The 23,133-nt window shown below is 39.7% G+C and overlaps 1 protein-coding gene across 1 annotated transcript in view; it reads left to right on the top strand.

Moving 5' to 3' along the window:
- Positions 1-23,133, top strand: part of dnah2 (dynein, axonemal, heavy chain 2) — a 154,784-nt gene that overhangs the window by 124,270 nt on the left and 7,381 nt on the right. Inside the window, exons 62-85 of the mRNA XM_079867707.1 lie at positions 1,277-1,393; positions 1,525-1,666; positions 1,971-2,140; positions 2,954-3,070; positions 3,198-3,362; positions 3,512-3,637; positions 4,777-4,925; positions 5,258-5,324; positions 6,403-6,553; positions 7,044-7,192; positions 7,268-7,401; positions 7,540-7,684; positions 7,901-8,100; positions 9,296-9,422; positions 9,616-9,802; positions 11,225-11,373; positions 12,747-12,930; positions 14,340-14,530; positions 14,640-14,831; positions 15,248-15,432; positions 17,430-17,664; positions 17,760-17,911; positions 17,993-18,107; positions 21,662-21,838. Coding sequence (XP_079723833.1) covers positions 1,277-1,393; positions 1,525-1,666; positions 1,971-2,140; positions 2,954-3,070; positions 3,198-3,362; positions 3,512-3,637; positions 4,777-4,925; positions 5,258-5,324; positions 6,403-6,553; positions 7,044-7,192; positions 7,268-7,401; positions 7,540-7,684; positions 7,901-8,100; positions 9,296-9,422; positions 9,616-9,802; positions 11,225-11,373; positions 12,747-12,930; positions 14,340-14,530; positions 14,640-14,831; positions 15,248-15,432; positions 17,430-17,664; positions 17,760-17,911; positions 17,993-18,107; positions 21,662-21,838 — 3,726 coding nt within the window. The remainder of the gene's footprint in view (positions 1-1,276; positions 1,394-1,524; positions 1,667-1,970; positions 2,141-2,953; positions 3,071-3,197; positions 3,363-3,511; positions 3,638-4,776; positions 4,926-5,257; positions 5,325-6,402; positions 6,554-7,043; positions 7,193-7,267; positions 7,402-7,539; positions 7,685-7,900; positions 8,101-9,295; positions 9,423-9,615; positions 9,803-11,224; positions 11,374-12,746; positions 12,931-14,339; positions 14,531-14,639; positions 14,832-15,247; positions 15,433-17,429; positions 17,665-17,759; positions 17,912-17,992; positions 18,108-21,661; positions 21,839-23,133) is intronic.

Here is a 23,133-nt window from a genome sequence, read left to right as displayed (position 1 = left end):
TGATTTTCAAAAGTCAATGAATTTGCGACAGCTGGATGTAATATTTTTGACAAGCCAAACATGTCAGTCTCTGAGTAACATTTACATTTATTGAAGCCATAAAATAAGTACCACGAACTGCACAAAAAGCATTTTGAACATCTCCAGCGCATTTTATAATTACTCAAAACAAACACATTTCAAATCAAACATAGTTCACCCCTTACGCATGTAACCACGTCCGTCAAAACCTAGGCTGGCTGACATAACACACTCATGGCCATCAATCACTCAGTACTTACTGGCTTAGAAATACATAATTATTACCCTACGATCCATCTGTTTTCAAATTTGAATATCACGAAATTGATGTCTGTCAGAAAATAAATAGTATTTATGAGAAGCCAGAGGTCCAGCGAATCACGCATTTCCTGGAAAACACACACTACCTGATGTTTTGAATGAGTAAAAATGGCGGTTTGAGCGGCTTCAACATGCGGTCTGTCAGAGACGATAACGTGCATAAAACAGAACGCACGCGAGTATAAATTTGTTCTTCATTTGCTGAAATTGAATCAGAATGATCAGGGAACTGAGTGATTCTCACATTCCTGATTTGAATATTTTCAATATTCTATTCTTGACTGATTTTCTTTTCATAACTTTGCCAATAGATGAAGAGTGATCTTGAGATGAATCCCTGTAGTCGTCCAATTTGACTCATACGTTATAAACTTGATAGGTGTTTTTTATAAAATGTAGTTTGATTACTATATTCTCAGTTGTTTAAAAGATTAAGGCAAATTATCAAAGTTTGATGAAATGTTGTTTCGAATGAGATGATATATGATATCATATATAATTTCAGTATGAAATTACGGCAACGGTACATATTGTGATAAAGCTATTTTTGCTGGAAATTCAACCTTTGAAATGTTTTATACATTGCATAACCATATAGCATGTCTATTTTTCAAAAATCTGATCTTTGTAGTACATTGTATTTATTGTACATTGTAAACATTCCTGCATATGCTGTTGTATAAATCATACAGCAGATTCTCTACCGGTTGACACGTTTCTGTTGTCTGATGATATATATCGTCGTTGTGTTCAGCATTACTCTTTATTGTTGTTGCATATTGATGTTTGTGTTTGTAACATGCGTCTGTGTATGCGCACGCTTGTTTTTTCTTTGTGTGTGTTAGCTAGCATGCGTTCTTTGGATATTTATAACCTTGTTGGTTTGTCTGTGGTGTTTCTTAATGTGTGTGTCTCTCTCTGTGTGTGTGTGTAGGCGGTGGGTGCTCACAGTGAGAAAATAGAAACAGAAGAAATCAAGTGTAAGGCCATGGCTGAGAATGCTCAGAGAGACCTAGATGAAGCACTTCCTGCTCTAGAGGAAGCAATGAAGGTCATTCTGCATTCATGCAACTATTACTTTCAATATGACATGATACAGCTACAGCGCAAGTGAATATGTGATGCATAATGTTTTCATCAGCACATGAAAAAACTGTGGTAATCTTGTTGGACTGTCTTCAGGCTCTGGAGTCGCTGAATAAGAAAGACATGACGGAGATCAAGACATATGGCAGACCTCCAGCTCTTGTGGAAACCGTCATGCAGGCAGTTATGATCCTCAGAGGATGTGAACCAACTTGGGCAGAGGCCAAGAGACAACTGGGTACGAGAAAAAGAGAGTTCCAGATCATTATTAAATCACTCAATCACACTGGTGTCACACATGGATTCAGGCGCTGGCTCGGGCATGAAATCCATACCAGACTACTGTATAACCGAAATCTCATGAGCCAAACAGAGAGAGAAAGACTCGGGTGAGGGGAGGGTTGGGTGATTCATTAGCATGCCAGGATATATTTAAAAAGGTCAGCACAATGCAGTAGAAAGCACATAACCACAGAACAGATTGCGGGGGAAAAAATGAAATATGTGCTTGCCTGAAGCTGAAAACAAGCCATTTGTTTTAGGAGAGTCCAACTTCATTAAGCAACTGGTGAATTTTGATAAGGACAACATCTCCGAACGCGTGCTGAAGACCATCGGACATTACTGCACACAGCCCGACTTCCAGCCCGAGATCATCGGACGGGTCTCATCTGCTGCCAAGTCCCTCTGCATGTGGGTCAGGGCCATGGAGGTACAACACTGGTGTCAGTTGCGACACCTGAATGGTGTGACACCTTGTAACATTTATTCTAATGGCCCGTTCACACCAAGAACGAAAACTTTATTACCGTCCACACCAGCAATTATTCTATGTGCTTTAAAGTCACCATGAAATCAAATGAAAATGGAATATTACAGTGTTTATTATATTTGTCACGGCACATAATTTTTCTTATTGATGTTTCCTCATAATAGTTCTCACCACGACATCTCTTCATTAATCCCTCCACTTCAACAACCTGTCACTCACATGAGATTGCAGCAATTAGCAAATGACAATGATTCAATCAATTCCAGATGGACATATTAACTCCCTCCCTACAGTTTTTCTCATTTGAGGAGCTGCTTCACTCAGATATTCGTCACAATAGGGAAGAAAAGATCATCGCATTTTTTGTCTAATGCAGACTTTTTTTATTGGGATTTGTTTTATTTTTGTTGGGTTTTAATGGGTTTTTTTTAAATGTTTTCGTTCATCAGCTGGAAAAAAAATCACTTTGAAAGTGTCAGAACATCAGCTTTATTTAGAGGACGGCTCTCTGTCCCGCCCTGCTTGCCATCGTCTTATAAAACCCAACTTAGCAAACGCAAAAGGTAGCGACAATAGCAAGGAATCCAAATATTATTTAAAAAAATTCATTCAGCTTGAAGATCGGGATACCTTTGAGCAATATTTTTTAGGTATTGGTAAAGTTATCATTCTTGGTGTGAAGGGGCCTTAAGAGTGTGACACTGAAACATGAGCTTTTTCATATCTGTGTGTGTGTTTGTGTATATATATCAGGTTTACGGCCGTATCTTCAGGGTGGTCGAGCCGAAGAGAGCCAGGCTGCATGGAGCAATGACTCAGCTGGCTGAGAAACAGGCTTCACTGGCTGAAGCCCAGGGCAAACTCAGAGAGGTCAGTGTGTGTGTCAGTCTGTCCTGCACTGTGTTTGTGCAAGCATGTGGACGTGACTCTGTGTCAATGCTGTTCGAGTGATAAAGCGTGATATAACATGTTAACATGTTTGTGTGTACGTCTATAGGTAGGAGAGAAGCTGGATCAGTTGAAGAGACAGTATGATGAAAAGCTGGCCCAGAAAGAAGAGCTGCGGAGGAAATCCGAGAACATGGAGCTCAAACTGGACCGGGCCGGCAAGCTGGTGTCTGGACTGGCAGGAGAGAGAGTTCGCTGGGAGGAGACAGTTGTTGTACGCACACACACACACACACACACGCACACACACACACGCACACAGTCACCCTGATGTTTTATATATGGATGCGAAATGCAGCCAGAGGTCTCTGATGTCATTGTGTGTGTGTGCGTGTGTGTGTGTGTGTGTGTATGATTGCTCAGGGTCTGGAGAAGAACATGTCCTGTCTGGTGGGAGACTGCCTGCTGGGTGCTGCCTTCCTGTCCTACATGGGCCCTTTCCTGTCCAACTACAGAGATGAGCTGGTCACAGATATCTGGATGACACAGGTATCTATCTATCTATCTATCTATCTATCTATCTATCTATCTATCTATCTATCTATCTATCTATCTATCTATCTATCTATCTATCTATCTATCTATCTATCTATCTATCTATCTATCTATCTATCTATCTATCTATCTATCTATCTATCTATCTATCTATCTATCTATCTATCTATCTATCTATCTATCTATCTATCTATCTATCTATCTATCTATCTATCTATCTATCTATCTATCTATCTATCTATCTATCTATCTATCTATCTATCTATCTATCTATCTATCTATCTATCTATCTATCTATCTATCTATCTATCTATCTATCTATCTATCTATCTATCTATCTATCTATCTATCTATCTATCTATCTATCTATCTATCTATCTATCTATCTATCTATCTATCTATCTATCTATCTATCTATCTATCTATCTATCTATCTATCTATCTATCTATCTATCTATCTATCTATCTATCTATCTATCTATCTATCTATCTATCTATCTATCATTCTATCTATCTATCTGTCTATGTCTATCTGTCATTCTATATATTTGTCTTTCAATCTAAATGTCTGTCTGTCTCTGTGTCTATTGTTCTGTCTGTCTATCTATCTATCTATCTATCTATCTATCTATCTATCTATCTATATCTATCATCTGTCATTCTATCTATCTATCTATCTATCTATCTATCTATCTATCATCTGTCATTCTATCTATCTATCTATCTGTCTGTCTGTCTGTCTGTCTGTCTGTCTGTCTGTCTATCTGTATCAATCTATCAACTATCATTCTATCTATCTATCTATCATCTGTCATTCTATATATCTTTCTTTCAATCTAAATGTCTGTCTGTCTGTGTGTCTATTGTTCTGTCTGTCTGTCTTGCCTTAGCTCGCCTTTATCCCCCAGTATAAACATGGTGCTAATAGCTGTTATTGATACTCGTGTCAAGCAACATCACATGCATCTAGAGCACTACTGTCATTTTGCAGTGGGGATTGGTTCAGTATTGCGTAGTATTGCACACTTTACGGATAATATTATGACATTATGCATGTGACAGCTCTAACAATTTCTCTCTCCTCTCATTCAAATGCCCTTGCCCGAATCCTTCGCTACCCTTTTCATCTCTAGGTGAGAGAATTGGAGGTGCCGTGTTCTCCGGGGTTCAGTTTTGCAGTGTTTCTGTCTAAACCCACGGCAGTGCGCGAATGGAATATCCAAGGCCTCCCGTCTGATGCCTTCTCCACCGAGAACGGAGTCATCGTCACCCGTGGCAACCGGTCAGGCCCAGAGAGCCAATCCCTTAACGCTAATTAGAAAAATGATGATATCTCATGAATAATGGGCAGTAATGAATAGTGATTGGAGAATAATTAGATAAAGATGATAGTAGGCTCAGTTTTCTGTGATTGTTCATTTATAGCTAATGCTAATTTCTTCTCTCACACATACACGCACACACATACACACACTAAACAGATTAATGGCATTTTGAGATTATGAATTGTTATGAAATAGCCTATTTATGGATAATGTGACATGCATTTATAGTGAGCACTAATATTTCTCTCTCTCTCTCTCTCTCTCTCTCTCTCTCTGTCCTTCCCTACAGATGGCCACTAATGGTGGACCCTCAAGGACAAGCACTAAAGTGGATTAAGAACATGGAGTCCAAACGAGTAAATATTTCTCTCTCTCTCTCTCTCTCTCTCTCTCTCTCTCTCTCTCTCTCTCTCTCTCACTCACAATCACACTCACACACACACACACACACACATACATTCCTATATATATATGTGTTCATAGAGCCCTTGTACTGAAGGTTTTGCAGTACATGTCTTGGTAACAAATACAGACATCAGGGCAAGGCAGAAACAATGGAAACAAGACTGCCATGATTATTAGACAGCCTTAGATCTAATTCTCCATGGAGAAAAACGTAACCCACATTCAGCGCCAACATAGCCTTTCCAGATTCACTGTTCTCATCACATGACTCGCCGTCTAACCCTCAGACGAGACATTTTCAGAGCCCTTAATTAGAATACAAGAACTCCAAACTCAATCCTCCTGTGAGTTGGAGACTGCCTTTCCTGTGAGGCCGCGTCTCCTCACCTGCTCTCCTTCAGCACAATACACCTTCCATTTATCACTCCCTCTGAACACAGATGCACATTAATACACTCGCTCTCTGTGACTCTCTGTCGGGACAGAGATGCTTTTGTTTGCTGTGCATGGATGGGTTGGATGGATGGATGGATGGATGGATGGATAGACAGACAGACCGATAGGTAGATATAGAGAGATGGACAGATAGTCTGTCAGGTGTGTTCAGAAGAAGATATAGGAGGACATGCATTTTCATACAGTGTCTCATCTCTCAGGATAATTTGCTGTTCAGCTTCAGTCTCTGTTTTTCCTCTGTCTCTTTGTCTGTGACCTTTTCCTCCTCTTCGCTGGTCTTTTCTCATCTGTAGTGGTGAGTGTCAGGAGCGGCGAGTGCAGTTCACACGCTACAGTTAAACGCTGACATTTACGAACAATGACAAAATGACAGAGCTGAAGCTTTTCTGGCTCCTTCAGCTCTCCTCCGTCGCTTTCACGTCCCATTTTCTTTCTTCGATGTCCATTTATCACTTTTGAATCATATTTATCCTCTCTGCTACCTTTACTTTTTTTCCTTAGTTGATGTCATTATCTTGTCCTCTGTGTGTCCTTCATGTTCTCGTCTAGTCATGTTGTCTCTCTCTTTGTCAGGGTTTGAAGGTGATAGACCTGCAGATGCCGGATTTTTTGCGGATCCTGGAGAATGCGGTGCAGTTTGGTTCCCCGGTTCTCTTGCAAAACGTCCAGGAGGAACTAGATCCTTCACTGGCCCCCATCCTCAACAAGTCCCTCACGCGAGTTGGTTAGTCCACACACACACAGCTCACATTGACTGATAAAAGTGCTTGATAATAAGGATGAAAGAAGGTGCATGATTTCATGGGTTCATGTTGTGTGTTTATGAATGTCTGTCAAGAGCCCTAAATGCGTTTTTAGGTTATTATATCGGTGTACATTACAGGTGTATTTCTAAGTTAAATATGTAAAGGTTATTTAACTTTGAAAATATATTGATGTGTTGTAAATCATAATGAAATAATGATAAAGTAAAATAATAATAATAATAATGATAAAGACAGTGCTCAGATTAAGCCAGGATTAGGCTTTAGTTCAATTAGGACATTTAAGTAGCTTTTATAAACATGCCTTAGAAAAAACATTACTGGTGTGCATAAATATTGTGACATATTTGTCATGTGACATATAAGTTGCTGCACTGTGATTACATTTCCAGCCTTGTAGGTTCACATCGGACAAGGAAATGTTCCATATCTCTTGTGTGTGTTCTGCAGGTGGGCGTTTCTTGTTAAAACTGGGAGACAAAGAGGTGGAATACAGTCCAGAATTCCGTTTCTACATGACCACCAAACTGTCCAATCCACATTACACCCCTGAGATCTCTTCCAAAACCACCATCGTCAACTTTGCTGTTAAAGAACAGGTCTGTGTTTGTGTTATTGAACTTGTCCCCATGACAGAGGTCTTTGAGGATGAAGTATAACTCTGTGTGCGTCAGGGTCTGGAGGCCCAGCTGCTGGGGATCGTCGTGAGGAAGGAGCGTCCTGAGCTGGAGGAACAGAAGGACTCTCTGGTGATCAACATCGCCTCTGGCAAGAGGAAACTGCAGGAGCTGGAGGACGAGATCCTGCGGTGGGCGGCACACGCTCTTACATGTGTCACGGCACACCATTAACACCTTTATATGAGTGCCACTAACACATCAGTAACTCTAATAATCAGTGTGTTTATGTTAGCAAATCTCACTCTGTTTTCTTTGTGTGTGTACAGGTTGCTGAACGAGGCGACCGGCTCCCTGTTGGATGACGTTCAGCTGGTGAACACCCTTCAGACCTCCAAAGTCACGGCCACTGAGGTCGCTGAACAACTTGAGATCAGCGAACTGACCGAGAGCCAAATCGATACTGCCAGAGAGGTGAGAGAGAAAGAGAGAGAGAGAGAGGGATGAGGGGGAGGTCAAGGAGAGAGAGATGGTGTGAGGGATGGTGCTGAAAGGGTTGCCAGATTGGATTAAAGATTGCAGCTCTGAATAAGGCAGACAGATAAAAAGACTGCTGAGATGAGGATGTTGATAGCAGGAGAGGCAGACAAAGCTATAGACACCCATCTGTGTGTGTTTGTGTGTGTTCAGGCCTACCGCCCCTGTGCCCAGAGGGCGTCCATTCTGTTCTTTGTACTGAATGATCTGGGCTGTATAGATCCCATGTATCAGTTCTCTTTGGACGCCTACATCAACCTGTTCACCCTGAGTATAGAGAGCAGCCCCCGCAGCCACAAACTGGAGGAGAGGATAAACAACCTCAACAGACACCACACTTATGCCGTCTACAGGTCTGAGACACACTCACACACACACATGCATATCTGTACAGAGGCGTAAAGGAGAAATACTTTGATACTGTTTTTGAGTTTTCTTCCACTTTGCTTGCACTTTCATGCCCCAGAGGTTAATTTCTATTACATTTAATATATTTTAAAATATAATTCATTAATTTAATGGCAAAGCTGTATTTTCAGCATCATTACTCCAGTCTTCAGTGTCACATGATCCTTCAGAAATCATTCTAAGATGCTGATTTGCTGCTCAAGAAACATTTCTTATTATTATCAAAACTGAAAACTGCTTAATATTTTTGAGGAAACCTTTTAGGATTCTTTTATGAGTAGAAAGTTCAAAAGAACTGCATTTTTAAATGGAACTTTTTGTAACAATGTTTATACATTCATTTTTTAACAATGATTTCTTAAAACCCCAAACTTTTTAACAGTAGTGCATGTATATAGAATTTATGTTACAATTATGCATTCGAATTACTCACAATTAAATGTTGACAAAATTACAGCTTGATTTGAAAAGACATAAAAACTATATTTTTTCTTTGATTTTTGATGTCTCGTGTAAACAAGTACGCACATTTTTTGATGAAACTTTCTTAGGGACAAAACGGTTGGAAAAACATAAATTTATATGCATAAATGGTAGCTATGAAATTAGTTTCAATAAACAAAGTGACCTTGTCATTTTGGGATTGATGTTTAATTCTCAAACAATTGTCATTCTTTTAATATTCAGTCTGAACGATTTGTTCATAAATTGTTTAGAACGATTAGTCTGAATTGAAATCACAAGTTATGGGTCTGTCTGACAGCTCTTGTGAAGAACTATTTGAAGTGAGTCATCTATATTCTAGCAGACTCCAGCGCTCCACTCCTGCCATTCAACTACAATGTGATCAGCTCATGCCATCGTTTTTATACTTTTCATTACTCTGCATGCAATATCAGTTACTTTAAAACACCTACTCAAGTATTTTTTTCAAAAGTTATCTTTTTATCGTGGTTTATCTTTTTATTTGTAACTCAAGTATAACTACTGGGTACTTTATGCACACACATATGCAGTCCCGCACAAAATCTTTGTGTAGTGCCTGTTTGTTGTCATCTTTCGTGTGTCATAGATGTGATGTGTTTTAATCATATTAAGCTGACTTTCAGAGTGATGTCAGAGTGTTTGATCCGTTTGCAGATACACCTGTCGAGGACTGTTTGAGTGTCACAAGCTCCTGTTCAGTTTCCACATGTGTGCCAAGATCCTGGAGGCGTCTGGGAAGCTCAGCATGGATGAATATAGCTTCTTCCTCCGTGGGGGACTGGTGAGGGCTGCCGTGTGTGTGTGTGTGTGTGTGTGTGTGTGTGTGTGTGTGTGTGTGTGTGTGTGTGTGTGTGTGTGTGCACGCGTTCTGGGCCTGAAAGTGGATTATAGGAAAGGATTGTCTTGACTAGTTTAAAAATGAAAAAAGTCCTCATGTTACAGAAAGCTCTCTGTGCGGTGTGTGTGTGTATTAGGTTCTGGATAAGAAGAAACAGATGGATAACCCCTGCTCTAACTGGCTGTTGGACTCTAACTGGGACAACATAACTGAACTGGATAAACTGACTAATTTCCATGGACTCATGGCCTCGTTTGAGCAGTACCCTCGAGACTGGCACCTCTGGTACACCAATCCGGACCCAGAGAAAGCCCCGCTTCCTGGTAATGTGTGTGTGTGTGTGTGTGTGTGTGTGTGTGTGTGTGTGTGTGTGTGTGTGTGTGTGTGTGTGTGTGTGTGTGTGTGTGTGTGTCGAGTTTTGTGTACATTATGGGGACTTAATTTTAAGGTTGAGGTTAGGTATAAGGGTCGGGATAGAGATTGTAAGGACTTTAACAATTCTGATTCTGATATCTCTTAACAATTCTTGCTCCTTAATGTTTTAATAATGATTCCTTTAGTGGTTTTGAGGAAGAAATACACTATCGGAAGTACACTATTGGATGAGAAATGAACTGAGCAGGATGATGACATCTATAGCTGCTATACATCTATAGCTATTTTCTCTATAGCTGCTTTATAGCTGAGTTGAACTCATTTCATAATTGTTAAACTTCACACAGTTATTGAACTGAACTGAATCAACTCTGAACTGACTCCAGAACTGACACTATTGTCTTTCTAGAGCTGCTTTACTGCAGAATTGAAATCTGTTAGCATCTTTGAATCTTTATTTTCTTATTTATCACTGTTAAGCAGCTTTGAAACAACCTGTATTGTCTAAAGCGCTATATGAACAACTTGACTTGAAGAAATATTTGGCAAAATACATTTAATTCCACTGCCAAATGAGGAGAACTTTAACTGGATGTGATATGAACAACCAGTCAGTAACTACACTGATTCAAGTGTCATGTGCCTTAGTAAATCATGTTTGATTCTCTGTCATCATTTTGGGAATGAGGTTGGATTACACTGATTGTGATATATGATTTTGATTCACTACTCATAGGGGTCATTTCGGGGGGAATTGGTGTTGAATTACTCTGGTCGGTGGTCGGCTCATAAGAGTTGGGATCGATTACACTGTAAACTGTGTATGGTTTTAAAAACAGCTCATGAAATAATTTGTTTGGGAATCAGGTTAAATTACATTGGTTGTGGGGTATCGTTTTGATTCACTAAAAAGAATTGACTCGTAAGAATCATTTGTTTTGGGAATCAGGTTGGATTACGCTGGTCACTGTGGTTTCGATTCACAATAAAGAACAGAACACTTAAAGTCATTCGTTTAGATATCAGAGCCAATGTCAGAGTCATATGGTCTATATCAGCGGAAGAATGCACGTGTGGGAATCATTAACAGAAGCAAACATCATTCAGTTCAGGTACTTTAAAAAAATCATTCTCCTGCAGCTCCTAGTAAGGGAAGAGAAAATATCATTAGTGCAGTATGAAAACAATAGAAGTCAATGAAAAATCCCCTTTTAAAGTTAGTGGAGTGAAACACATTATCAGCTTGTTTCTTAATTTCCCTCTTCATTTCTCTTCCCTCTCTCTCTTCCTGACTTTGAATGCCACAATCTGCCTCCTTGCTTTGTTTTTCCTCTCTCTCTCTCTCTCTCTCTCTCTCTCTCTCTGCGCAGGAGAATGGGAGAACAGCTGCAATGAGCTGCAGAGGATGCTGATTGTACGATCTCTCCGACAGGATCGCATCTCTATCTGCGTCACGGCTTTCATCATCAACAACCTGGGCTCTCAGTTCGTAGAGCCGCCCATCCTCGATATGAAGGCTGTGAGTGACAAACACACAAACACACACACACACACACATTGGGTTTTCATGTTTTATGGGGACATTCCATAGACATAATGATTTTTATACTGTACAAAGTGTATATCTTATCCCCTAACCCTAAACCTACCCACCACAGAAAACGTTCTGCATTTTTACATTTTCAAAAAACATCACTTATTATGAAGCTGTTTTCCTCATGGGGACCAAAAATGTCACCACTAGGATTTCGGACATTTTGGATTCCGATTTTTTACTTACATCTGACACAGATCGGAATTTGTTTCATACATGTAAACTCAAAGATCCGATGTTTTCACATCCAATCTGAGCCACTTCAAAATGTGGTTTTAAATCAGATACATATCTGATATCTATACATCCCACCAATGTCTAAACATGTGTATCTGATTCCCTTTGGAATTCCAAGCCACCACAAGGAGAGGGCGACACGTTCTCCCACAAAGATCGCTTTTTAATATTGTGTTATGAAGCAGATGTGCCTGTATGCGCTCACTCGCAGCTGTTCTATTGAGGTGGAAACTTTATAAAGGAAAGAAATTGCGCACAGTGAAACATTCAGGAGCTGGTTTTCAACCTCTGCCCCGTGAGTTTTATAAATAAAACAGCTTCAAAACTGAAAGCTACTTTATATTTCTCAGCAATGAGGTGATAACTTTGCTGTAATTAAACCAACAAGCTTTACTATTAAACTACTCACACACACTCTCTATCTGTTTCTCTCTCTCTCTCTTTCGTTAACTCATTAAGATCAGATCTGTGACTTGCTGTGTAAATGCAACCTCCATAACATAAGGTTAACCTGAGCCACACACACACACACACACACACACACACACACACACACACACAGAGTGAAAGAGAGCTTAGTATTGAAATAAATCAATAAGCAAAGAAATTATCTTTTTTTGTTCTTTATATCACTGTGGCTCCTGGGTCTGAAAACAGAAACGTTTTGCGTTACGTTGAGGTGAAATGTAGCCAGCTTGTCCATGACACCATTCTATAAGAAGCTGACATTTTCGGCTTTTGAACTTTTTGAAAATTGAATGTGATACTGCTTTATAACGTTACTCTCTGGAACTATGGAGCACACTATAGCAACCAACTCCAGGGCTTTTATTTATTTGTTTTCCTGTCCTATGTTTCCCTCTAGACAGAGAGAGACGGCATGAAATAAATCAGACATGTTTCAGGGTTACATAAACGCAATTGATTCTTTCCCCCTTTTTCATTTTTCTCTCATTTTTTCAGTATGCATTTTGACTTTTGCATTTACTTAGAAAATAGAACCGGTCAAACCTATCTGCAGTTATACCAAAACCCATTTATCCTATGTGTGTGTGTGTCAGGTTGTAGCGGACAGCAGCACGAGGACTCCTCTGATCTTTGTGCTGTCCCCTGGTGTGGACCCAACGGCAGCACTGGTTCAGCTGGCAGAGACGTCAGGCATGGGTCAGCGCTTCTTTGCCCTCTCGCTGGGTCAAGGCCAGGCACCCATCGCAACTCGGCTGATCAAAGAGGGAGTCGCAAATGGTGAAGTGATCTCTCTCTATCTCTCTGCTTCTGTTTTTAACACTATATTTATCTTCCTGTTTGTAGCTTCCTCTGCCCTTAAAATTCTTCAGTTAGATGAGAAGATCAAAATGTATCACAGTTTCCACAAAAATCCACTGATAATAATAACAAATGTTTCTTGAGCAGCAAATCAGCATATTAGAATGATTTCTGAAGGATCGTGTGACACTGAAGACTGAAAATTCAGCTTTGATCACAGGAAACACATATTACAATAGAAAATAGCTATTTAAAACGGTAATGTTACCTCACAATATTTTTGTATTTTTTAGCAATTAATACAGCCTTGGGGAGCATAAGAGACTATGGGTGTAACAATATAAAGTGTCACAATGTATCGCATTCGCAATACAGAAATGCAACAATATGTATTTAGTGTCAGTACTAAAATAAACTACTATATATAATGTTGAATATAATGTATAATAATGAAATGGGGGAATATTTGTGTAAAAAGTGGCCTACATTATTTTAAATATGTCTAGTCAGTGACTGTGTAAGCATATTCGTCTAAAATAATTCAGTATTTTCAGCTTCAGAATCATGAATATTTTTATTCTGGTGTCTTTATTGTCCTGTGCATTGGGTTACTATCCAAGCCTATTCATTTACACACACAATGTAATACCAAATTTAGCATTTTAATCAACAGTACATTTTTGGTTAACCTTTTACCATATGTCTTGGAGTATCGCAATAATATCGTATCGTGAGTTCAGTATCGTGATATGTATCGAATCGTGACATGAGAGACATCACCCCTATAAGAGACTTCTGTCAAAAACATTTTAAAAATCTTACTGACCCCAAAAAATGTAACTGTACTGACCCCAAACATTTTAACGGTAATGTAGCGTACAAAAGTCCACTTTTTTGCAGCAAAAGTAGTTGTATTTTACATTTACAGGAGTATTTTCTACAATCTCTCTGACCCTGAGAATGAATCTCTTTGCTGCTTACGGTCACATGTATCATTTAGCAGACACTTTCAGTTGTCCTATAGTCTGAGTTCAGGAAAGTGTTACTGTAGCTTTAGGGTGCTTTCACACTTTCAGAGTTCGATTACTCCCCCTGAATCAATACTGATGTGTCTGGCGTCATATGTTAATGTGCTCATGGTTGTGATGTCACAAAATCCTAGGGGTGATCTGCATTTAGGGACCGTCATAGAGTGAATAATAGAGACTTAGAAAGGGCTATTTTGACTTTAGCCAATAAACAACAACCTAGCAATGCTAAAAATGAACTTAGCAATCACATAAGAACACCTGGGTAATCACACACACACACCTTAGCACTTAGCACTCGCATTTTATTCAGAAAATGAATACTGATTCTAATAATCAAACTCTCTTTCTCTCTGGTAGGTCACTGGGTGTTCCTGGCTAATTGTCACCTGTCTCTCTCTTGGATGTGTGAGCTGGATAAGTTAGTAGACGAGTTTCAAGTCCAAGAATGTCATCCAGATTTCCGACTGTGGCTGAGCTCCTCCCCTCACCCAGAGTTCCCCATCGCCATCCTGCAGACGGGCATCAAAATCACTACTGAGCCTCCCAGGGTACACACATATATACGTGCACTTCATCCACTGTAGGCAGATGTTTGAAACGATGTGAGCTGCAATTAAAGTGGTTTGTGTGTGTGTGTGTGATGGTGTTTCTCTGCAGGGGGTGAAGTGGAATATGAAGCGTCTCTATCAGCGGGTGTCTGAGTCTCAGTTCTCACGCTGCTCACGGCCACTGCTGTACCGCAAGCTGCTCTTCACTCTCTGCTTCTTCCACAGCATCATTCTGGAGAGGAGGAAGTTCCTGCAGCTCGGCTGGAACATCATCTACAGCTTCAACGACTCTGACTTTGAGGTAGAGAGAGATTCAAGGACAAGGATTTCTGTATTTTCCTACCTGAGAAGTATGACCCATGTAATATAAATATATATATAAGGCTGCAAAATGATTAGAACTTTGGCAGCTTGTCAAAGTTATTATAGTTGAAAGCATGCTTCTCACCCTCGCTCATATCCTCAATGACACTGTGCTTCCTTTGCATCCTGGTCACATTTTAGCTTAAATTTCACATAATATTTTAAGCTCAAGATAAGATGCATATTTAATATGTATTGTCTGTGGCTATAAAATTCGTATTGAATTTTTTTAATATTTTTTTTAAATACCATGGATATGATTCATTCATTGAAATCTTCACTGACCTCATATGCATGTCTTGACAACTGTACGGTTGTGTACTCTCTCTCTCTCTCTCTCTCTCTGTCTTTCAGGTGAGTGAGAATCTTCTGAGTCTTTATCTGGATGAGTATGAGGAAATCCCCTGGGACGCTCTTAAGTTCCTCATCGCTGGGATCAACTATGGAGGACATGTGACCGACGACTGGGACCGGCGTCTGCTCACCACTTACATCAACCAATATTTCTGTCCTGCTGTTATTGATACACCCTTCTTTAAGTGAGTTCACACACACATGCGTTTATCAAGCTAAATGAGGACATCTGTTGTTTTATAAATTATATTATCTAAATCTAATTTATTTATGAATATCCCAAAAGTTTTGCCAGATTGAACTCATTTTTGGAGACAGATTTGTCCCCAAACTACAGTAGTAAACCACACACACAGAGTTTCAGATGTACTCTCAATTCGGTCCACTGTACAATAACTTTAGTGTTTGTATGATCATCACTCTTAGTCACAGGTTTTGAATATAATGAAGAGATATAGCGTCCCCATATGGCCGGACTGTTTGCCTGGTTCCAAAAGCACAAGAAAATCACACACACTCTCACGGACAGATCGTCTCATTACTCGATCACATACAAACTGTGCATTGAATATATGTCAAGCTATCACACACACGCACCCTTTGATCCCTGACACCCCTCTCTGCCCTGCTGTGAGGATTCCCATGTGTCCTCTTCAGCCGCCACACTTCTGATCTAATAAAGACCAACAGCTCCCCCATGGGGCCGAAACGTGAATCTCGTAGCGTCGGGTGTTAAATGTGTTCCACTTCCTCTGACTCAGTCGACTGGTCTTTCAGGAACCAGGACCCAGCAACACCGCATGGAACATCTGTTACTATAGCAACCACATCCTATAATTACCTTCAATCAGTACCTCCATGGTGACTTGAGTGCACAGCAGAGGCAGCTCTAAAGTTTCAGGCAGTAGTAGAAAAGAAATAGCATGGACTTGGTGGGCGAAATAGAAATTGCCAGTAATTACAGTATCTGGGAAGTTTTAGTGACGAAACATGTTGCTACTCTGTTATTTCATATGAACTCTAGATGAAAACTGAAGAATGTGTTATTTTGGGAATGTGATGAAATGACCGTACATCATTTTTATGAGCCATTTAAACCATTAGCGTATTAAACCTTTCACACAAATCCTTTGCTAAATGACACAAAGTTGAAACATATTCAACAATTATTCAGACAAGCAGAACATTATATGTTTATTACATTACAATTATAATAGTTACTAATATTTTGAATTGGCTTAGTTATATTTACATATTTTCAGTGTTTATTTTAATTGTACTTTACGTTTTAGTCATTTATATATTACAGCACTGTGTGTAAATATTAATAATAATAATAAAAATGATATATATATATATATATATATATACACAGTGCTGGGTAGACTCCTTATAAATTGTAGGAAGTTATTAATTCCAAATTTCAAGACAAAAATTGTAGTTAGTAACATAATACATTACATTACACATTTTTAGTCTGATTAAAAGTACTTAATTTATGGATTCTGATTATGTAATCCAGATGACATGTACTACTCAGCACTGTGTATACATATAAATTAACAAACACACACACACACACACATATATATGCTTTGTTTTGCATTAAAATATTGTTGTGCACATTTTCTGTGCCAAATATACAAGCTTTGTGCCTATAGGCCTGTAGATGTGTTTTAGGGCCAGATTTACTAACAGCTTGCTCCAGCGCAAACACTCTTTTGGCGTTAAAAAACTACAGTCAGGATTTACTAAAGACACACGGTGATGAGCGCTGGAAAGGCGTGAACAGGGTTATTTTTGCTCCTGACCTTATTGCATATGCATCTGTAGGAGTTTCCATTTCAGACACAAAAATTAAGGGATGAAAGTATTTGCAGCATTATTTACCACCCATGTTTAACCCATTTTGCGGCTGTGTTGTTAGTAGATCACCCGCACCTGATTATCTGCTTGTTTGCGACCCTACGCTAATCTGTGCTGTTCTTGGTAGATTGCGTTGGTCATTATTGAAATGATTTGCTGCGTCTGTGTTTTATAATATGTGCGTCGTCAGTAGATCATCTGCAGAACTTTCCACTCCCATCGGCGCTTCTATGTAATTGCGCTCTCACGCTAATTTGCCCTGTTTAGTAAATCTGGCCCATAGTCTTTAAAAGCTGTTTGTTTGTTGTGTGTGTAGGGTCTCCTCCTTGGTCCATTACTATGTTCCTCGTGATGGAGCTCAGGCCTCATATCTGGACTTCATTGGTCATTTGCCAGCACTGGAGCATCCAGAACTATTCGGGCAACACCCGAATGCTGACATCGCCAGCCAGATCACTGAGGCTCGAACCCTCTTCCACACACTGCTGTCTCTGCAGCCACAGGTCACCAGCACTGACGCCAACACCAGTGGAGCCAGCAGGGAAGACAAGGTGTGTATAACCTGTGCATACGCTTATTGCTGCATTTTTGAAAGGACTTTCGACGTATGTGACACTTAGAATTGAATGTGTAACTGTGTTTTTAGGTGTTGGAACTTTCTGCTGATGTTCTGCAAAGGATTCCCGCTGAGATAGACTATGAGGGGACTAGGAAGTTGCTGAAGGATGACCTTTCACCTCTGAATGTAGTACTGTTGCAGGAGATTCAGAGATACAACACACTGCTGCACACCATCAGGTCTGTGTTTGTGTGCGTGAGTGTGTGAAAAAGTCATATATCAATATTGAAATGCTAACCCTGGAGTGTTGATGTGTGTAGATTGTCTCTGTTAGAGCTGGAGAAAGGCATTAAAGGTCTGGTTGTGATGTCCAGCAGTCTAGAGGAGATATTTCACTGTATCCACGATGCCCGTGTGCCTTCTCTCTGGGGAAAGGTAAAGGACGACACTATAGACAGCATCGTAACAGAAATTAATTTGCTGTCTGTCAATCTATATCAGTCTGTCTGTCTGACTGCCTTCCTCCCTTGTCCTGATTTTGTTTATTGCACTTTCACCTATGAGCACAAATCAAGAGAATGTCAACTCATATGCATGGTTTATTTTACCTTATCTTGTGTACTGATATAAATGAACACATTCTCTACATTATGAAAACTGGACAAGAAACTCGACAAGACAAGAAACTTCTCTCAAAAATGAAAATGGTGAAATTCATATTAGTAATTCTAGTAATTCCGAATTACATTCATGTTTGGATTTATTACAGTTCATCACTGAGAAGGTTTGATGGCAGATTTACTTGTTGTTTGGCTCTTGTTGTTTGTCGGTGTTTTCAGATCATCGGTGGCGTGCAGATGGTTGCCATATTGCAAAGGTTAAGTAAAACACTGGGAGGAAATTTATCCTTTTAACAGAAAAGATCTGATTAGGGGATTTAAACTCGTGACAATCTGGCAACCGCAAACATGAACGCTCGTGGAAGAATGTTAAAAAGTTAAAGTTAAAAAAAAAGAAGTAAATCTGTGATATTTTGTGCCCTTTTTTTATTCGACAAAAACAAAGAGAGATTTTGGTAATGTCTTTATTTTTAGCTACAGTTTAGTCTTGTCTATTTTCGTCAGCGATATTGCTTGTTGATGTAGTCACAGTTATCGTTTGATCACATTGGTGTCATCTCATCATCTTCTCGTGCATGCATCCATGATGAATAAAAGTTTGTTTGTTTTCACACACAAAAATCTTACCCTAAACTTTTGAATGGAAGTGTATATACTGTCTATCTGGGCTTGCCTTCTCTGCACAGAATACATGCTCTGCCTACAATTTGACCAAAACAAGTTATCTTAGAGAGTAACATATGCTCCCACCGCTCCCTTTGAAATCCTATCTATGTAAGCATCTCACTGGGTTTTGGAACAGTGCTTATAACTATGAATCACACACACCGGGTCATGTTGTAGTTGTAATACAGCCCTGCATGAGTGTGTGAAAGTGGGCTGTAAGGTCAGAGGTGTGAGTTTAGCAGAGAGCGTCAGGAGTGTGTGAATGAATGGTTGAGAGGAATGCTCTGTGAAGGATGAGGTGAACAGAGCAACATTTAGAGGATTAAACACACACACACACACACTCACCTTGAGTTTAAACACTCTGCTCGTTTGTTATTGAATGAGAGCTGCTTATCATGTCAAGACTATACAGGCCTCGGTCCGCATAACGTGGTACTAATGCTTTTGTGTGTGTGTGTGTTAAGGTCAACAAGGGCAGTCTGTGTGCGTTAGACCTTGTGTGATGCAGTACAGCCTTATTATACTATTTGTGTGTGTGTGTGTGTGTGTGTGTGTCTAAAATAGCAGAAAATTTCTGTGATAGGTAGGTTTAGTGGTAAGGTTAGTGTAGGGGGATAGAAAATTCAATTTATACCATATAAAAAACAATACGTCTCTGGAATGTCCTGATAATGTGTGTGTGTGTTGTGTGTGTGTGTGTGTGTGTGTGTGTGTGTGTGTGTGTGTGTGTGTGTGTGTGTGTGTGTGTGTGTGTGTGTGTGTGTGTGTGTGTGTGTGTGTGCGTGCGCGCAAGCTTCTTGGTTCATTGCTAAGGGTAATTGCACTCAAATAAGCTAAATAAACAAAACCATGTTTACTTGAAGATCCTCAATAAGCGTATGGCCTATATACTGATCCAAACGCCAATCTAGCCATCCCTCTATTCTGTCTCTTCCTCCGTCTTTCTGCCCCTCTTTTACAAAATAAGTGGAGAGCATCCATTAAGACTTCCTCTCCAGCTGGGACTATCCTTCTGCCATCTGCGGTGCCTCATTACTGTCTTTCTCTTTCTCTCTTTTTTTCCCTCTCCATCCATCAGCCTATCTTTATCACTGAACGCACAGTTCCTCTGTCTCTGTCCACTGTTATATTTTGGCAGTGACTCGTTTTATCTCTGCTGAGATATGACTTTCATTTGCTGCTGACTCTCTGCTCTTCCTCTCATCTTCCCCTCTTTTCGTGCTCTTTATAACTGCTGTCATGTGAGTGGTGGAGGTGTCGGGCCTCATGTGTCACTTTGACACTGTTGACATAACCTGTTGTGACCTAAAGGCTATTGAAAGATAACACTCACATCGTTTATTGGATCTGGTGTCCCTTTTTACTGACCTGGGATCAGTGGTTCCCAAACTGTGAAAGCCCATTTCTGATAGATAGAACGATAGAACGATAGATAGATAGATAGATAGATAGATAGATAGATAGATAGATAGATAGACTTAGTTGGCGAGCTTTATTTCAGTCGTATTTCAAGCTCAGGAGTTCAAGTAATCATGTGGAAAGCACAGCATTATGTTAATAAAAGCAAATTAATTTATGCGCCATTCATCAATTTCTGTGCCCGTAATGTTAACACAATGTCAATAAGAGTCTATATTCTTTTTTTCCCTCCCAGTCGTCGTTCAGCGGTGCTGAAATGTGGGCACTTCAGCAGATTTGTCTTTAAACGCCTAGTTATGAAGATCAACAATGGGCATCATACACTTGTTCCCACGATTGTGATTCATTTTTAAACACATTTATACCGCCTCTGTGGCACCAACGGTTTGGTTGATTATTTAGGGCACCTAATTTTCATGCACATCTTCCATTTGGTGTGTGGGTGGCAGGAAAGTTTGGGTCTGAGTCTGCTCTTGAGTGCTAGATCAGATTCAAACATCAGCGGATACTCGCAACCTTTTATCCTCGCTTATATCACTTTTTGTCTCCGTTTCAAAGGGTAAAAGCCACAGCATTTATTCCGCCTAGAAATATCTCAAAACGCTCTCATTTTCATGCCAGCGAGAACCTAAATGCATGAAGGTTTTTTTTACGGCACAGTGTGAAATGAAACTAATCGTGAGTATTTTCCTAGTGCTGTGTGGCAGCCATTGCGTTTGAAATGCAAATTCCTTTGGCACAAGCCATGCTCACGTTTGATTTTTCTTTTCCTATCAAATCCAAATATCTTTGTTCTTTGAACACCAAAAATAACACTGAAGGCTAAGCAATTTCCTGTGTCCCTAGAATTCCAGAAAACATTGGAGCATACTGTTCTGCACCGTCAGATTTATGTTAGTTTAATTGCTCGATTTGTAAGATTTGTTTAAATGTCTTTTAAGTATTCTGTGGTTCAGTCACTCAAGGCTTTCATGGCAGACAGTAATGCATCTCATCCAAACCAACAGAAACTCTTCCTTTGTGTCCTCCTCAATGGCCTTGAGTGGCAGTTCTCATAAACTGAACTCTGAATTACACAATGCGCAATGAAAGGCCGTAGTGTAAGCGGAGATAGATGTCACTGAGCTATTTTGTGCCGTTTGAAGTTGATGTTTTGCCCTTTACTAGATTTCATTCATCTGATGTCAAATTCCTGCTCTGAGCAAATACTGTTACAGAACAGGACGATCATTAATTACACCACTCAACAAGACTGGCTTCAGGAACGCTCTCTCTCCTCAGGCGTACCCGTCTCTGAAGCCCTTGGCGTCGTGGACACGGGACCTGTGCCAGCGCGTGGAGCAGTTCGCTCGCTGGGCAGAAACCGCTCACCCTCCTGTCCGCTTCTGGCTGTCTGGGTTTACCTTCCCAACGGGCTTCCTCACCGCCGTACTACAGAGCTCTGCACGACAGAACAACGTGAGACGCGCACACACACAAGCTCGACAACACATCATGAGGCTCATACATATTCACATGTGGTGAAGACTCTTTAGTGTCCTTTTAAACAGTCACACACACTAGATACACTAGTTCAATCAAAGATACACTACCGTTCAAACGTTTGATGTTGTTGTTAAAGAAATGAATACTTTTATTCAGCAAGGACACATTCAATTGATCAAACGTTGGTACAATTTGCTGTTCTATTAAACTTTCTTTTAATCAGAGAATCCTGAATAAGAGAAGAGACTTCTTTCAAAAACATTTAAAAGAATCCCAAATCTTTGAATGGCAGTGTAACCATCAGTTGACTAAAATATATATTCATCAGTAAGAAACTCTGGGTTTTCTTCAAGCCCTGTCTTTCCAATCATTCCAAGTTAATGGAATAATTCACCCAAAAATGAAAATGCTGTCATCTACTTTCCCTCATGTTGTTCCAAACCTGTACGACTGACTTTCTTTTGCAGAACACCGAAGACAATATTTTTTGAAGAATATTTCAACTGTTTTTGTCCATGTAATGAAATTCAGTGGGGTTTAACATATTTGTGTTTAATCATAATTTTGGTCAACGACATTTTTTCACTGACAAATGAGATAACTAAATATAAAAAATAAAAAAACAGTTTTGAATGACAAAAACTATGACGAAAATCTATTGACTTTTTTTGTCAATGAATAAAAACGAGACGAAAATGTTAGGGAGGAACGATTTGAGATCCAATCAGAACTGGATAAATGTGAGAAAGCGTGACGACGCGAAAGAGCTCAATTCAATTCAGCTCAATTCCGCCTCTTAGTGCACGAGTACTGAATTAAGCCCTCTTTCGCACTTGGACAAATACATAAAATGATGTCAAAATATCGGTTATGTCTTATGTGAACGTAAACAGTTGGGAGAATATCAGATATGGATATGAGAGATTATCGGATCAGTGTATTGGATTCGTGCATTCGGCCTTAAAGGGATAGTTCACTTTGAAATTAAATTTTGGTATGTTTTAGCTTACCTGAAGGGCATCCAAGATGTAGGTGTCTTTTTTTCCGCAGTAGTTTCAATTTTGATATTTTTAGGTCAAACCGTTCTTGTCTGACAGTCATATCATGCAGGTCTACGGTCACTGTCTCAAAGAGCATGCACAGAGTCCAAATTAAAACAATTCCCCATCGTCCAAATTAAACAATTCCCCATCGTAAGTACACATTGATGGCCTAAGACACGAAACGAGCGGGTTTGTGTGAGAAAACGAACAGTATTTATATCGTTT

The sequence above is a fragment of the Squalius cephalus genome, assembly GCF_949319135.1.
Source record: "Squalius cephalus genome assembly, chromosome: 3".
In the NCBI taxonomy this organism is placed as follows: domain Eukaryota; kingdom Metazoa; phylum Chordata; class Actinopteri; order Cypriniformes; family Leuciscidae; genus Squalius; species Squalius cephalus.
The sequence above is the reverse complement of the archived record's forward strand: the minus strand, read 5'-3'. Positions and strand labels throughout refer to the sequence as shown.